The 18,377-nt window shown below is 38.2% G+C and overlaps 1 protein-coding gene across 1 annotated transcript in view; it reads left to right on the top strand.

Moving 5' to 3' along the window:
- Positions 1 to 5,093: 5,093 nt before the first annotated feature.
- MYCBP2 (MYC binding protein 2, E3 ubiquitin protein ligase) overlaps positions 5,094 to 18,377 on the top strand; it is a 236,802-nt gene continuing 223,518 nt past the window's right edge. The window contains 1 exon segment of the mRNA XM_015590881.2: positions 5,094 to 5,694. Coding sequence (XP_015446367.1) covers positions 5,387 to 5,694 — 308 coding nt within the window. The 5' untranslated portion in view covers positions 5,094 to 5,386.

Genomic DNA, 18,377 nt, shown 5'->3' with positions numbered 1-18,377 from the left:
GAAGCTGATATTACAATCCCTAGAGCTGGAGAGACCAAAGGAGGAGATGCTGTTACCAGATTCCAGGAGCTAGGACTTCCCAGTGAGAACTGATTCCACAACAGAGGTTACCTGCCTAGAGCTGGAACAAAGAGGGAGAAGGTGCCCAGCAGGAGCTGGAACCACAAAGGAGATATTGCCCAAAACAGAAAGAGAAGCAAACAGGAGTGGGGTTTGGGAGAGGCATGGTTTCTCCCCCTTCCCATTTTCCAATCTCCCATCCCACCCCACAGGTGGAACCTAACTTGAAGCTAGCTGGCAAGGGAGCTTGGAAAAATGTAGTTTGCAGGGCTCATTCCCCTGCTGTACAGAGCAGAGCAGGGAAATAGAGAGGACGGGATTCAAGAGCAAACAAGCAAATTACTGGCACACCATCCTACCCGCACACAGAGATGGACTGTAGAGTACTTGTAGGAAAGCCACAGTTTTTCTCTGGAAGCAGTGTTGTTGTCTTTGCTCCACCACATAAATAATTAACCCAGTTCCCAACATTTGACATCATACAGATAAGATTCTGCCTAAACTAAGAAAATACTGTCACTTAGTATGAATTGATTTAGGAAAAGTATGAACTATTTTTCATGATTTATATGTTCTAAAAACTTCTAAAATAGCTTCTGGCCCAGTTTGAAGGCAAGCCTGACATTAAAAAGAGGGTGGGGAAGACAAACTATTTTTAAGAGAATTTCTTATGAAGAACTAGTAAATTGACTCCTTTTTACTTTCAAAATATAAAAGTAAAAATATTGATCAAAACAGGAAGTTGAACTAGGTGGGGCTAAGATTTTGATGTTAATTACAGATAAATTATCAGAGACTGTGAGCCATGAAGGATTTATAATTTTCTACCTCAGAAGTATACCATAGCCACCAGCCACTTGAGAAGAAAATATAATCTGTTTTGACTATTATGTGTCAAAATGTTAAAATCCTAACTCATTATACTGAAACCATATGGAAGTTTCCAAGGTTAAAATGCTGTGATTCTTACATTTTTCTCTTTCAAAGAGTTATATTTTATGACTTTCTATATCAGTTGTAAAACCTTCCTTTGGTCTATCTAAAATGCATCACAAAAATGAGGTTTTTAAAAATGTGATTTAGGTTGAAATATATATTATTGAATTCACATACTTCAAAAAATATCCTCACTTACTAATATTTTAGCATAAATTTTCAGGGATAAAAAAGTCCATATTTAAGTCAGGTCCCCTAGAATCTAAATTTATATTTGTAAGAAAACTTAAATACATAATTTGTATCTTTTAAAACTAATATGGATAAAAATAAAAAAGCATTAACTCCTCATGCCTACAAATTACTGAATCTTCCAAAGCTCTAAAAATATAGTCATTTAAAGCAAGAAGTCAAGATATCTAAGGAATCCAACATGTACTTTTTATTCAAAAGAATTTCAATTGCCATACTGATTTTTTCTCTTCAGTTTGGAGTATTAAATATATCAGATGAAATATATTTCATTTTAAGGTGCAATATGGTCATATTTGTCAAGGATGCAGAATCCCATGGTCCTTAAAAAGCAAAGATCACTGAAGAGTGAAGCATTTCTTCACTCTTCAAGCTTAAACATTTTTTCTTCCAAATTGTTTTCAGCTGCCAACTTTGTTTTAAAATGCTCTCAACTACCAATTTTGTTTTCAAATGCTCCAATACATTATTGTACAAATCTGGGAAACAAACTCAGACTCCTGACCAAAGCATTTACAGCAGTCTTGATGTTCCTGGTAATATACATGCTTCCTGTATTTGTAGTCTTGAAGCATTAGTACAATATTAACCTTTAAAATGAAACTAACAACATCAATCATTGGCCTTTACATACACTTTACAATTTCTTCCTGTTTTTAATATATCAGTGTTGGTGGCTTTCTTTAAAAAAAAAAAAAAAAAGAAAGAAACCGAAACACAACAACAAAAAATAACCTTAAAGAAAGAGTACAAAAAATGTAAATTGTAAAGAGCTCAAAATAATTATAGTTCCAGGTCTGCAATTTCCAGTGTAAAGAGTGACAGAATCTTTGAGCATACCAACGAAAGATGAAGCCATAGTCTTATATGATTATAGACGAGAAATGCTTTTGAGAAATGAGCATGCTATCGACCACAAAGACTACAAAATACTGCACGTGTTTCACTAATAAAATAATTAAAATCTGGATTTGCCTTAGTTCAATGTTATTGAGGGCGATCGTGTCCTGAACTCCTGTCTGACTAATTCTGACACCCAACCCGCCCAGTGCTCCTTCTACTCTCCCCCACGCCTCTAGCCCTCCCTCCCAGCACAAACGCACGCACACGCCCAGCCTGGCCAAAGATAAAGCTAAGATGGCAGCGCGGAAAGTACAGGAGCCGCACTCAGTGGGGCTGGAAAAACAAAAGCAAAGCCCTCGATATTCTGTCATTTTGCATATTTCTTTGAATAACAAGAACTACGCTCCCCCCCGCCAAATCCCAACAACTAGGCAGTGTAAGGCATTCAGTAGTTGTGCTCGCAGGACTGGCGGGAGGAGACGCTTGCTTTGCACATTTCGAGAAACCCACGTCTCCCGTCAGCAGTGACAGTTCAGGCGACCTTCGCGACTTGTCTTGGAGACCACCCACCCCCTCCTTGACAGTGGAATTAAGGGTTACTCCAAACGCCCTTTCCTTCCCGGCATGCGCCCCATTCCCCGCCACCCCAGGGGAGCCTTCCAAGGTGCCCAGCTGCCAAGGCGGTAGCTGTAGCAGTTGCAGTGATCGGGAGTGCACAGTGCGGAGGCAGGAAGAGGAGGAGAGAAAACACTGCACTGGCTATCAATTTTGTTACAGAGGCCACTGCCGCTGCCGTGGAAGGAAACGCTGCCAACCGCAACAGAAACGCCACCCTCGGATACTTAAGTGAGCATGTGTGCGACTCTGCGCACGCCTAGTTGCGCTGCTCATTGACAACGGGTTCTTTACGAAATTATCCTGTTACCAGGTTTTGGGTGTGCCCAGAAGGCTCAGGATGGGCCTGTCTAGGACTGAAAGGTACCGCAGACTGAAGCGAAATTTAGGAAGGGGAGGGAAGAACTTGAGACCAGGGTAGCCCCTTGAGTCACTCCTCACTAGAAAATGTAAATGGGCAACGACTGCACATGGAACCACCTAAGCTTAAGCTGGAACTGTTTCTCTGTGCAGGCATCATTCATTCATTCGTTTATTCAACCAATATATATTTCCTTCCTGCTTAGGGCTAGAGCCTGTGCTAGGAGCTGGGAATGTAATGGGGCAACAGACACAGACACCACGCCTATCCCTATGAAAAAGTCTAGAATGTTTTGTGTTATCGTTTGCAAAAGCCATGTGCCAAGGTGGCCATCCTACATGCTTGAAGCCCTTCCATAATCTCATGTAGTATTATTTTGACCATTATTCAGAGGACAAAACTTCCCCAAAGACGTACAAGTAGCAGAGTCAGGGGCCAAATCCTAGTTTGCCAGAGCCTTTGGCTACTGCCTCGACTCTTGCAATAGTAATGAGCCTTTGCAGCAGCTCCTACCTGCGCAGGCCTTTAACTCCACCAGCCTTTGGTCGCCTCCATACCTGTGTCTTGGCTCTCATCCTAGGGTTGTAACTACACTGAAACATCAGGACAGGAGTTTAGCCTAGCAAATACTCGTTAGATACTTAACTATGTGCTAGGTTCTAAAGTAGGGGCTGAAGAAGACACAAAGATGAATAAGAAGCTTTGAAGGAGCTTATAAAACAGTTGAAGAAAGAAAACAAGTACAAAAATTGTTTAACAGGGCTACTCACTGTACTAAAATACTATGATTCTTCATGGCTGCACTTTGCCCCAATGTTTTCATTACCCCACTTTAAAAAAAAAAAAACCATCCATCTATCTAAAAAAACCATCCAGATAAAATGCACTCCTTCAGCACTTCTGACCCCCAGCTAGAATTAATTTACTTCCCCATTTCTCAAAAGTTTTTGTTTTTTTAGATAACGACTATCGAAGAAGAGGTACAGACATAAGAGATAGTAAGTAGATAAAAGATCTAGTACTGGGATGATAGGACTTAATGATTTTGTCAAGTATAAATTTATATGATTTAAATTGAGAGTCAAAAGGATAAAATACGAATCAGGGTGCATTGGCACGTATATTTCTGGGACATTTACTTGAAGGCGTTAGTAGAATAGCTTGGAAGAGGGGACTCAGCAAATGTTACATTTTTATAGATAATAAGATTTTTGGTTAGATATGACATTTCCAGAGGTTATACAGACATAGCTATAATTATAGTTTCAGGTCATTGTCAAGAATTATCTTTAGCGATGTAAGTATGGGCAGAAAAAGATAAGCCATTAAGTGATCACTGTCAAGAGATAAGACCACTGCACTTTTAGAGTGTGTGTAGAGTCAATAAAAGAATATTTAAAAGTATTATTGGGTTAAGATCTGGCTCTGATGTAAATGTTGAGAACAAGAATTTAGGAACGACTCTGGCTTGTGAATACTTTCATCTCTATGAATCCTATTTGCACGGAAAAAAAAATGCACTAAATTACTACCTGTCCTTTGTAAGTAAAAGCTGTTTTAAACAGACTTAAATCCTAATGACAAAAAAACTCCAAAATAAGATCACCAAAGGGACTTCTCTGCCTTGAATTCTGAATTAACCAGCAGCACTGGTTAACTGTTCTCGTCAAATCTTCATGTTGGCAGCACACACGTGGGGGAAAATTAGCAGGAGTAAGTTCATCCTCCCGCGGTGGGCAGAGTCCGTCTTTCTTTCACGTTCCGGCTCTCCCACCTGAAGGGAACCCATTACCTGAAGCGGAATGCCGGTGTTGACAGCCTGCCTAGCACTTTCCTTACTCTTCCTATGCTGTTAGTAAAATCCGGAGAAGTGGATTTATTTCAGATTCCGTCCAGCACAACCGCCCCACACCCAAAGCCCCGAAGCGGAGGGAGTGGTAGCGGAGAGGGGGTGGGGACGGAAAGGGGCCGCCGTTACTGAGCATGTGCGACGAGTGGCGCATGCCCAGTGCGGCCGGCAGCTTCCCATTGCGGGTAGCCCCGGCGGTGGCAGCGGTGGTGGCGGCTGCAGCGGCGGCACCGCCTACTCCTCACACTCCCGAGGTGGCGGGGTTAGATGAGCGGCCCTAGTAGCGGCGAGGGCGGTGCGGGGGGGAGGAGGAAGAGGAGGAGAAGGAGGAGAAGGTCTCTGTCTTTGTAGTCTCCCTGCTGCGGGAGCGAGAGGCCACCGCCGGAGCCGTCGTCGTTGGAAAAGGGCTGTGTGTGTGCGCGCGCGTGTCTGCCGGCCCGGCCCGCGGGGACGAGGTATCGGTGGCGAGGATGATGATGTGCGCAGCGACTGCCTCCCCCGCCGCCGCCTCCTCGGGGCCCGGCGGAGACGGATTCTTCCCAGCCGCCACCATCTCTTCCTCCCCGGCGCCGGGGGCGCTGTTCATACCGGTTCCCGAGGGCTCCGTGGCTGCTGCGGGGCTGGGGCTGGGGCTGGGGCTGCCGGCCGCGGACTCCCGGGGTCACTACCAGCTGCTGCTGTCAGGCCGGGCCCTGGCCGACCGCTACCGGAGGATTTACACGGCTGCGCTCAGTGACAGGGACCAGGGGGGCAGCAGCGCTGGACACTCGGCCTCCAGGTGCGTCTCCGGGTGTCCTTCCTTGCGCCACATGCGGCATGTGTGTGTGTGTGTGTGTGTGTGTGTGTGTGTGTGTGTGTGTGTGTCTACGTACGTATTTACTGAGCTGTCTTTCAGCAAGCGCTTGATGCTGGGTGGTAGAAACACTTAATTGAGATAGGAGGGTGCGGTGGCAGCAGTTTCTGCTCTAAGTGTGTGCGTCTGTCTTTGTAGCGGGGGGTTAGTGTGGGTGGGAGGGTAGCGTGTGATAGAAAAGGTGATGGTGTGGATCGGTTATGACACGTGCGTGTATTGTTGAGGAAGGAGGAGGGACGGGGTAAGGGTACAACGAAGAGAATTTTCAAGAGTGGTGAGGGAAGTGGCGTTTCCAGTGTCTCTGCCGCAATGGTATTTACACGTATTTCTCACCCTTCACTCCCCACGACATTCCATTCTCCCCTTTCCACCTTAAAAAAATGCCTTTCACTTAGGGGAGCAATGGTACAGGTTCAGGATAGTGTCTCATATATATATATGTGTGTGTGTGTGTGTCTATATAGAGACACATATAATGAAAACTCGTTAGTCTGTCAGATAAGTTATGGGGTTTCAGTATTTAAGAGAATTATGCCAAAGGGATGCAGATGGAGATTATGTAGATGTGAAAGATGTCTGATACAGATTTTTGAGTTATACTTTGATAACTGGATATTTTAGTCTTCTAGAAATGTGGTTTCAGCTGCTCTTGTGTTCTGATGTCCCATCAGCCATTTCCCTTCATCTTGTGTTTTATTTCCTCTGTCACTTGTAGGCTTTAGAGTAGATGGGGTTTTGTGAGAAAAGGGGGAACACGGAAGAATTCCAAAATGTGACAGCTAGTATAGTGTTCAGCTGCCACCAACTAGAAAATTTGAGTAGCTCCTAGATCTCTTTCTAGGCTCACTGAACCTTCAGCTTCCTTGATGTAGGAGATGTTAAATCACTTTCATTTTCTTTTTCTTAAAATATGGGTGTTTTTTTGCTTAGGGCTCTTCTATTGTGGTTTTTTTTTCCTTTTCTTTTCTCATGCCCTTACATGCCACACACCCTGAAGGATGGTGACTGACTCGTTTCACCAGCTTGGCTTTAACAGTGGTAATTAGAAGTTGGCATCATCTTTTTTCTCATAGCTTTTTGCAATATATGGGAAATGGAGAAAGCACAGTAGGATTTTTGTTAAATATTACAGCATTTACTGTATTTATTGGATGTACAGTTCATTATGCAATAACCAGGTTTTATTTTCAACCATTATGAAAGGGACTAGGCTGTAACTCAGGTATTTGGAGTTATACCAGTATGTATTGTGGCTCTTATCTGTTGTAGAGAGTTGTAAAGGTGGAGCTTTGTTCACATTTTTTCTGGGTAAAACAGTCTTCTCGTGTCTAATTGTTTACAAGATTAGGCACATGAGTAGTTTTATCATATGGATATAAATATGTGTAATTACCTTTTGCTATCTAAGCTGAAGGCCACAATGGCACAAGTCGGTTTCTTGCTCATGTTTTTGAAAATAGCACAAAATCTCATTAGACAGTTTGCTCTGATCATCAGGTATAATTTTGAGCCATGAGTCTCTAAATGATGGCACTGTAGGTACATCTTTACAAAGCCCTCTTAAAGAATTAAAATTTACTTTGTATGTTGTTTCCAGACTTATGCAATCAATAATTTGTGACTGGTATATTCGATTTTAACTTTTTACTATTATACTTTTGTAATAATACAATTTCTATGTATCTAGAATTAACAGTTTTAGACAAAATTGATATAGATTAACCACATATAAAATTTATGAATGATTTTTAATTTTGGAGCCATATTTTGTACGAGCTGTCAATTAAAATTAATGAAGAATTAGTTCACGTATTTCAAGAAGTACTCAAGGAAACCAGCCTTAGTTGTACAATATTGCCTTCTACTGCTTCTTCAGAATATTATTTATTATCGTTCACATTATTTTTTCTAAGTCTTACCTTGCAACTCTTCTTTATTAAGAATATGCTTAAGAATTCAATCACATTTCTTATTAAATATGGGGAAAGTGGATCTGGGATTTAGGTTCTGAATGAATGATATTATTTATATAGGGGCATTAGTTGAGTTAAAGCAGCAGATTAGATCTTTCAGAGACAGAATGGAGCAGGTATAAAAGATGAAGCTCTAGTAAACATCACATTTAAAAATATGAGAGAAAGAGGACTATGAAGGAAGCTGAAAAAAGACAGAACTATTAAGAAGAGAACCACGAGGTAGTAGCCCATCTGGTCCTAAGAAAGTGAATTGAAAGTCATCAGCAGTGTTAAATGCTGACGAAAGTGAGAACACTTTCCAGGTCACTGATGACTTTTGAAGAAGTGGTCATAGTAGAGAGATGTGGGGGAGAAGTCAGTGAGAGATGTTGAGGTAATGGGGAGATGCAGGGTTGAGGGAAGGATATTTAAGTAAGGGAGGGTAGGTAGGAAACGTTTAGTAAGTAGAGGGAAATTAAAGAGGTGAGAGGGGGATAACTGATGGGGAGAGGTCAAAGGGAGATCTCAGGGACAGTTTTAAGATGACAGGTAGAGAGGGAGGTTAGCTATGGAAAAAGTTAGGAACTATTCCTTTAATATAGAAGGGGAGGAGGTAAGTATTTGTAAACATAAAGACTAGAAGTTTATTGAGGGTAGGAATTATATCTTATTTATTTTTTGATAATCCTATATCTAGCATAATATTTGGCATCCATTCTATAAATATCAAGTGCCTACTGCAAGCCAGGAACTGTTTTAGGTGCAGAAGATATAGCAGGGGAGAAATAAACAGCTGATAATATCAGGTAGCGTTAAGTAACTATGAAGAAAATAAAACCAATTTCATGTCACAGGCAGTTTCTAGTGGGGGGAGGCTATTTTAGGTAGGGTAGGCAGGACAGGTCTCTTTGAGAGTTGATGATAAGATAATGATAAGAAGACAGATCTAGAGGAAGAGTCATTTAGGAGATTGTAAAGGCTCTGAGGTGAGAACAAGCTTGTTGTGTTCAAGGAACAAATACAAGGTGAGTTATCAGTCAGTGTTGAGTGAATTAATTACCATGGATTATGTTTTAGGCATACAGTAGAGAAGTTGAGGGGTGCAAGCCTAATGGAATTAATGACTGATGGCATTTTAGTGAAGTGGTTCAGATCTTGGACTCTGAAGTTCCACTGGTTTTAAATCTTGGCTCTGCCACTCTTTAGCTCTGTTACCTTGGGTAGATTACATAACTTCGGTGCCTCAGTTTTTTTATTTTTATTTTTCAAAATTGAGATATAATTGACATATAACATGATATTAGTTTCAGGTATGCAACATAATAATTCTATTTTTGTATATATCTTGAAATGATCATCACAATAAGTCTAGTTAACATTCATCACCACAGTTACAAAAGGTTTTTCTCATGATGAAAACTTTTTAAGATTTATTCTCAGCTCTTTCAAATATATAATACTGTATTATTAATTATAGTCACCATGCTGTACATTTCATCCCCATGACTTATTTATTTTATTACTGGAAGCTTGTGCCTTTTGACCATCTTCATCCATATTGCCCAATGCCCATCCTCCTCCTCTAGCAACTACCAGTTTGTTCTCTGTATCTAAGAGTTTTTTTGTTTTTTAGATTTCACATATAATTGAAGTCATATGGTATTTGTTTTTGTCTGTCTGAATTATTTCATTAGCATCATGCCCTCAAGATCTGTCTATGGTGTTGCAGATGGCAATATTTGCTTTTTTATGGCTGAATAATATTCCATTGTGTATATATGTGTGTATATGTATACACATATATACACACTACGTTTTCTTTATCCATTCATCCATTGGATAAAGCGACCAAGGTTGCCTCCATATCTTTGCAGTTGTCATACTGCAGACCTGGGATGGGTGGAGCAGATGGCTTTTTGAGTTAGTGTTTCATTTCCTTTGGATAAATACCCAGAAGTGGAGTTGCTGGATCATGTGGTGGTTCTATTTTTATTTTTTTGAGAAACCTCCATACTGTTTTCCATAATGGCTGCACCAATTTGCATTCCCACCAACAGTGCATAAGGGTTCCCTTTTCTCCACTATTTCACCAACACTTGTTATCTCTTGTCTTTTTTGATAATAGCCATTCTAACAGATGTAAAGCGATATCTCATTATGGTTTTGATTTGCATTTTCCTGATGATTAGTGATATTGAACACCTTTTCATGTGCCTGTATATCTTGTTTGGGATTCTTGAATTGGACTGTATTGGTGTTGTTGTTGAGTTGTATGAATATTTATATATATGTATATTAACTCTTTATCAGATATATAATTTGCAGATATTTTCTCCTGTTCATTTTGTTGATGATTTCCTTTGTTGTGCAGAAACTTTTTAGTTTGTTGTAGTCCCACTTGTTTATTTTGCTTTTGTTTTATGCCTCAGTTTTCTTATATGTAGAATGGAGATAATAATGAGGATTGTTTTTGTAGGTGAAATGAATCTAAATATGTCAAGTGTTTGGCGCATTAAGCACTATTAAATATTAGTTATGGATTTCTGCTGAGAGTGAGGGGTCAGATGGAGTTTGCAGACTTAAAGAGAAGGCAAGGATCATGTCTCGCTTTTATTTTTGCACTCAATGATTGTCGAATGTGGGGATAACTATTTCACTTATTCAGTGACTGAGTAAACATATTTTTTGTAAGAATGAACCAGTCAAAATTGGAACATTACTTGGGGAAAGGGATTGGACAGGAAATGAGTAAAGGAATGTTTGATCAGTTCTCTGTGTGAATGACAATATAACATTGTACTTGGAAAGAACCATATGTGGCCCCGTGGCTAAATCTACTCTAGAGGCAGACGGCCTTCGTTCAAAGTTCTACTTTTTTGTTGTCAGTTGGGCAAGTTAATTAGTATTTTGTTTCTTTAGTTATAATCTCATTGGATTATTGAAGGGACATTGTACCTGTATATGGTAAGTGCTCATTAAAGTTAGCTGCTGCTGTTTTGTTATGATGATGTTGTTGATGATGATGATTAAAAGCACATATTTAAAATTCCAATCAGCATATTGTAAATTTTTCCACTAGAAAGAGAAATGGAAAAAACTGCTAGTTGAGTTGATTCAAAGTTGAAGAGTGATTGAAAGTTAAAGAAGAAAAGAAAGTGAAGGTTTTTGGTGACATAGATTGACAATATGGTAAAAAGGAAAGTGATGCCAGAAGAGTAATGAAGGATAGAAGATAAAGACGAGTCAGGATACCGGGGTTGAAGTGGTAGAGCAGTGTTAGTAGAAATAATAGAGGAGATTGTAGTTAAAAAGTGAGAATTGCTTTTCTTCTACAATCTAAACCCAGGTTAGTTCTTTCAGCTGCTTTATCTGTTTGTTGTTAAAAATGGTGTTTGAGCCCATCCTTCAGATGCATGGGATTTTGGTTGTAAGAGGTTAAGTAGTCAATTAATCTAACAAAGATTCCGGGATCACTACTTGGCGCTAACCATTGGCCCTATAAAGATTTGTAAGACAGGATTTTTACACTTCAGTTTATTGTCTGGATGGGGATAAAAAATACAAAGTCAAGTACTGATAACAGTGTTAAATGAAATCACTGCAGAGCCTGTTATGACAAAAGAATGGCGTTGTGGGCTGGCAAAAAAGCGTGATCAAGAAGTGAGAAAGCGCAGTTTGTGTGTAAGTAATGGTAAGAATTCTGTTAGAGCTAGGATGTAGGTGTTATGTAGAGTAGTGGGAATTCATTCTGGAAATGGGGGCTTTGGCCAGAGGGTAGGGAAGCTTGAACAGCAAGATAAGAATTAGTTTTTATAAAGTAGATACTGATGGTTTTGAGCTATAAAGAGATATTATTGTAGGAGTGTTTTAGAAAGTGATGTGGGATTGAATCCGTGTACATATATCTATATTTGTAGATAGGTAGTAATTTGCTTCACATAGCTGTAACATCTGTGGAATCCTACACGTTAAGGCAAAAACTGCTCTCTGGGAACATTGGTGAGTAGAAACCTGAAATGAATTAGTCTCTTAGCTCAAGATAAAACCTTGCGTTTGGGCTTAAAAAGAAAATAAAAATGTTAATTTAAAAATACTTTTACATTTTAAGATATCTGTTTAAAAATCAACAGAATAGTCTCACTTTTTAATTCAAAAATAGAATAAATATTCAAGTTTTTAGAAGAGGGGTCAGATTAATCAAGGTTTATATATATGTAATAAAATTCACTCATCTTAACGTGTTCATTCGAAGGGTATTAGAACCATCACCACAGTCAAGTATGGAACATTTACATTACTCCCAAAAGTTTCTTCAATTAATTCCCTCGTCCTACTCCTAGCCACTGGCTACCACAGATCAGTTTTCTGTCACTGGTACTTCACCTTTTCTAGAATGTCTTATAAATCTTGCTCCTAAAGGACAGGACCCCACCAGAAATTGTTTATCTCTATGTCTTCCCACCTCGTATTTCCTGTAAATGGAAATTAGGTTTTAAAGCTTCATTAGATGTTGGTTAAAAATTTTTAGCAGTTATATTTTGTATATACTCCTGAATACTGCATCCTATCCAGAGGTTGGCTGAGGCCATCCAGAGTTTTCAGATTGTCTCACTGTTTAATAATGCTCAGTCTAGTTACTTGGATAAGATGGTACCCAAGTATTACCTATTAGATCTCTTTTCTGTAAATTTCTTTTTGCAATATGCAAGTAATCATGGGTAATAACTTGCACACTGTGTATATATTTCACCTAATGGTTTTAGCATCCTTTGATAATCCTTATCTGAGTCAATAATTTCATTAGGGGTTTCAAAATGCTGACTTTCATAATTCTATTATTCTATATTTATTAGCTGGTGCTCCTCTGCAAAGAAGAGTTTTCCCTGATCAACTGGTGATGAACTGTAGTTTCTCTTAAGAAAACAGGGTAAATTCTTAATTTCCCTCATTAGACGAATTGGTCTGATAGTCCAATAGTGATATGGCAGGTGCTGTGGTTCACCATCCAGATCCCTACGTTCAGGTACAAGTTCCCCTTACTGTTGTGAATATTGGCCGCTAAACTGATTGCCACTGAGTCCCTCTCCAGGCATTGCTTTGAGCCAACAAAGCTGCTTCCCTCAGAGTCATGCTGCTTTCTGCACCAGCCTGCATCCAGTGCCTAGACTGTGTGGGAATATAAATACCTGGTCCTTGGCCTCTAAGGCAGGGCAACTTTGAAGATCCATCCCAACTTCAGAGCTCCCTTTGCAATTTGACTCCTTTCTCTGTTCAGTCTTACTTTCTTCACTCTCCTTCATTGTTGATTCAAGAGGGCATTCTTCAGTAAACTTCTGGTGTGCAAATCGCCATTTCAGAGTCTATTTCCTGAGGAATCTTACCCAAGACAATTGTACTAGGAGTGGTCTCAGGAAATAGACTTTAAAATGGAATTTTGGAGTTAGATTATGTGCTTTTTGGCTGGCAGTGTGAACCCCACTACTGATGGTAGATGGAGCACTGATACTGATAGCCCTTGGCATCCACTGTAGCTGTGCAAATGTTAAAAACTTGCACTGATGGTGAATTGGAATGGGATTCCTGTAGAAGGAAATGTATTGGTGGGTACAATATCTTAGGCTTTTGAGAGATTCAGGGAAGTTATTATAAGGACAGTGTGATCAGATGGCTGTTGGTGAGTGACATCGATAGATTGGACACAGATATTAAAGGCTAAAGATAATTGGGGAAAAATGAGAAAATTAGATGATTTCTTTAGCATAATGTAAAGAAACTCGTTTTCTGCAGTAGGAAGAAAGAAAAAGCTAAGGATTAGGCCCAAGATTTAATTTTAAGGGTAACAGAGCTTCTAGGTGGGTTGAATTCTCAGCAAGTCTGCTAAGCTAGTATCTGTGCTTTGGTTAGAAATGAGTTTGGACCGTGACTCTTAGGATAGGACCACTGAGTTGATTTAGATGACAACCTTGAAACCCCAAATTCCCCTGAGCCTTCTGGGCCTGCAGAAGTTGGCTTCTAGTTGGCTAGAGGGTAGTGGCTTAAAGACTGTGCTGCTCCTACTATTCATCCCCATCTACTCTCTTCTTCCCTGCTGGCTATCACTAAATCATTGATTAAAGATAGGTTACAACAAAACCTGTTGGGAGGTGCTGGGCCTGCTAAGGGAGGAAATGGACTGCATGTACGTGTGTATGCATGAACACATGCACACACACAGACACACACACGCACACACACACTGGTTCTCAAACTATGCTACTCTTTGGGAGCTTACAGAGTATTTGATGCACCACCATAAAGTCTCACATAACATCTTTTCAGAGTACCCTTACCCACTTCATAGCAAAGGAAAATCCATGGGATCCATTTTCCCATCACGTAACACTCCACCCCGAAGCTTTTGACTTGATAGAGCAATAAAACAATCTTTTGATGGCACAATTGATGATAACACCGTGGAGTTTGGACAGGATGCCCTGCAAGGATGAGGTCCCATCCTCTAGTGTTCCCAATAGGAAGAACACATGGAAATGGGAGTGGTTCCACTTAGCATCACTCTTTGATCCACTGGAGAATTTGTGCTCCCATCCCTGTAGCTCTGAGCACCAGGGATTAAAAAGTCCTTGTTCTCAGAAGGGAATCATTTCCAACAGAAGACGCTACAAGAGTCCTTTTACACTTTAAAACACTGCTACTGCTGAGACTTGGCACTTCTTTTCCAAGGACAGGAAGCACCATTTTGACAGGGCTAATGTACCTAATTATCTGATAGAGATAGGGCAGCTGCTCCACAATGGATCATGGCGGTTTGGCACGCAGAAGATGTACTAGGTGTCTCTTGGTACTTCCTTGTTCAATTTTGGTGGCAAATGGACATGAAAAAGGTCTGACAACCACCTTTTGAGATCAGCCACCTTGATCAGCAGAAATGCTAGCAAAGATGAAGGGAATCTAGAATGGCTAGCAGAGAAGAGGTTGTGACTAAGTTTTGGCCTTGAAACTATCTGAAATCAATGTGGGTTGGGGGAACTGTAGTTTGTCCTGCTTTACTTCCTCTGGAAAGTTTCTCCAGAAAATGAAACTAACTAGAATACTGGAGGAGCTTTATTTGAAGCAAGTGAATCCTAATAGTGTGATATAATTGGTGGACTACAGTGAATGTTGTAGATTAATTGTAATAATTGTTTTGTAGATTCTTTGGGATGTTCTGTATAATATTATTCTTTCTGACCCTCCCCTCCCACACACACATTCTCCCCACCTTTATTTTAATTACAAGAATTTCTGTAGCAATGCTGAATAGAAGTGAAAGTTGTGTCCTTCCTTGTTCCTAATTTTGGGGAAACAATTACAAATTTGTCTTTCAGCCTTTCAGTATTAAGTAATAATCGTATATTAAGAGAATAAAAGAAAATAAATTAATTTCTGAATGTTGTCAGCCTTGCGTTTCCTGTGATAAAACCTCTTTTGTGGTATATTGTTAAATTTGATTTGCTAATATTTTTAGTTATATTTTCATGAGAGATATTGGTCTGTCAATTTTTTGTTTTTTGGTAATGTCTTTGTCAGGTTTTAGTATTACAGTTATCCTTGTTTTATAAAACAAGTTGGATAGTAATCCCTTCTTCTGTATTTTCAAAAAATTTTCATGAGATTGGTCTTATTTTTTCTTGAATATTTGATAGAATTGACCGGGGATACCATCTGGCCCTAGAATTCCCTTTTAGGGAAGCTTTTGACAGATTCGGTTTCTTTAATAGATATGGAGATATTCAGATTTTTTGTTATTTATCGTATCAGTTTTGGTAACTTGTATTTTTTGGAGGGAGGTGGGAGAGAGTTTTGCCCATTTCATGATATCATTTAAATGGTTGAAATTTTTGGCATCAGGTTGTTCATAACATTCTTTTTCTTATCCTTTAATATCTGTGGGATCTGTGCTGATAATTTCTTTTTATTCCCTATATTGGGGTTTTCTCTTTTTCTTCATCTGCCTGGCTAAAAGTTTGTCAATTTATTATATAAGGAGCCAACTTTTGGCTTTGTTTAATTTCTCATCTATTTTTTTTTATTTTGTTGTTTTTTTTTCTCTTGTAATTTACTACTACTTAGAGTTAGCTTTGCTATTTTTTCTAGTTTCTTAAGGTAGAATCTGAGGTCATTGATTTCAGATTTTCCTTCTATCATAAGTATTTAAAGCTATGAATTTTTATCTAAGCATTACTTTGTTCACATCCCACAATTTTTTTTTTTTTTTTTGGTGCCAAAACCTTTGTGGGATGCATCCCACAAAGTTTGATACTCTATTTATTCTTTATCATTTATCTTAAAATATTTTCTTTTTAAAATTTCAGCTTTGATCTATGCATTATTTAGAAAATTATTTAACCTTCAGATATTTGGGGTTTTCTTATACATGCATATTATTGTGATTACTTTATAATGCACATTTTGTATGATTTATCTTTTAAAATTTATTGAAGTTTGTTTCATCTCCCACAGTATGGTCTGCCTTGGTGACTGTACCATTTACACTTGAACAGAATGTGTGTTTTGCCATTTTTGCATGTAGAGTTCTGTAAAGATCAATAGTTAAAGCTGATTGTTCCTGTTATTTGGCTCTTTTATGTCTGTACTAATTTTTTGTGTGGGTCTGTCAGTTGCTGGGAGAGAGATATTAAAAATATTCCACTCTAATGTAGATTTGTATTTGTCCTTTTAATTTTGTCAGTTTTGCTTCATGGACTTTGGGGCTCTGCTATTAGGTACACATACATTTATAATTTTTAAAACATTCTGGTGCTTGCTTCAGCAGCACATATACTAAAACATCCTGGTGATTTTTCTTTTTTTTCATATGACACATCTCTCTTTAATCTGCAGTAATACTCTTTGTCTTGAACTTATTTTGTCTGATGTCAAAATTGCCTCTCCAGCCCTCTTATGCTTACTGTTTGCAGGCTAAGTTTTTCCCATCTGTTTATTTTAGATCTATCCTCCTTTTTAATTTTAAAGTTTCTCTCCTTTGGACAGCATGTGGAAGATTTTGCTTTTTAAATATACTTTGTCAGTTTTTGCCTTTTATTTGGAGAGTTTAGACCATTAATATTTAATGTAATTAATATTGTTGGCTTTGGGTCTACCATTTTATTGTCTTCTATTTCCCTCTCTTTTTTTGTTCATCTCTTCTTTTTCTGCCTTCTTTTCGATTATATTTTAGTATCACATTTTAGTATATCTGTTGGCCTTTTTAGCTTTATCTTTTTGTTTTTAATGCTTTCAAGATTACATAATTTATATACATAACTTTTTACAGCCTAGAGTTACTGTTGTGCTGTTTCATTTAAAATAAAGAAACCTTACAATCATACAGATTGTTTTTTCCTCCTTCTACCTCCCGTTTCCTCCAGACTTTATGTTATAGTTGTCGAATGTGTTATGGCTGCATACTTTGAAAAACTCAACATGTAATATTATAGTTTTTGCTGTCAAAAATAATATATAATTTAAAGAAAAAGGAAAAAAGTACTATTTTATGTTTACTTACATATTTATTATTTCTGTTGTTCTTCATTCCTGAAGATGCTACATTTCCTTTCAGCCTAAAGTACTCACTTTAGCATGTTTTGTAAAGCAGTTTGCTGAGGATAAACTGTTGTTCTTCATCTGAGAATGTCTTTATTTTGCTTTCATTCTTAAAGGCTATTTCAAGTGGATATGGAATTCTGAGTGACACTTGTGTTGCTTTTTAGCATTTTAATGATGTTCCACTGTCTTTTCACCATTATAATTTCTGATGAGGAACTTGGTAATTTGAATCTTATTCCCTTATATTTAGTATGTCATTTTTCTCTGTCTGCTTTCAAAATTTTTTTTTGTTTTTTTGTTTTTCAACAGTTTGATTTGATGTGTCTAGTCATTATTTTCTTTGAGTTTATCCTCTTCAGAGAATGCTTATCTTCTTGAATGTGGAAATTTGTCTCTTACCAAATTTACAATACTTTCTGCCATTGTTTCTTAAAATATTCCTAGTTTCTTTCCTTTTCCCATCCAAGATTTCAGTGACAATTATGATAAAACTTGAGATTGTTTCATAAGTCTTTGACTGTTCATTTTACCTTTTGTCAAACTTTTCTCTCTTTGTTCTTCAGATTGGATGATTTTTATTGACCCATTTTCAAGTTCACAGACTTTTTTCTCTGTCATCTTCATTCTTTTATTTATCCCAAGTGATTTTTTTAATTTCACATATTGTATTGTTCAGTTTCAGAATTTATATTTGGTTCTTTTTAAAAATAATTTCTTTTTGTCTTCTGAGAACTTTTTTTCATTCATTCAAGTGTGTTTGCCTTTACTTGATAGAGCTTTCTTATAGTAGTTGCTTTAAGGGTATTGTTGGATAATTACAACATCTGGATCATCTCAGGGTTGGAACCTATTGTTATTTTTTCCTTTCTTGAAATTAATCGTATTTTTTCTTGCTCTCTGTATTGTGAGAATTTTGAATTGTATCTTGGACAATGTGAATGTTATATTTTGTAAACTCTGGGGCGTTTATAATTATATTCATAATTATCTGGAGAATGTTGATTTTTGTTGTTTCTTTTAGCAGACTCTCAACCCATTTAAGTTCAGCTGGCACATTTGGTCTTGCCT

Source organism: Pteropus alecto, unplaced genomic scaffold (genome assembly GCF_000325575.1).
Source record: "Pteropus alecto unplaced genomic scaffold, ASM32557v1 scaffold72, whole genome shotgun sequence".
Classification (NCBI taxonomy): domain Eukaryota; kingdom Metazoa; phylum Chordata; class Mammalia; order Chiroptera; family Pteropodidae; genus Pteropus; species Pteropus alecto.
The sequence above is the reverse complement of the archived record's forward strand: the minus strand, read 5'-3'. Positions and strand labels throughout refer to the sequence as shown.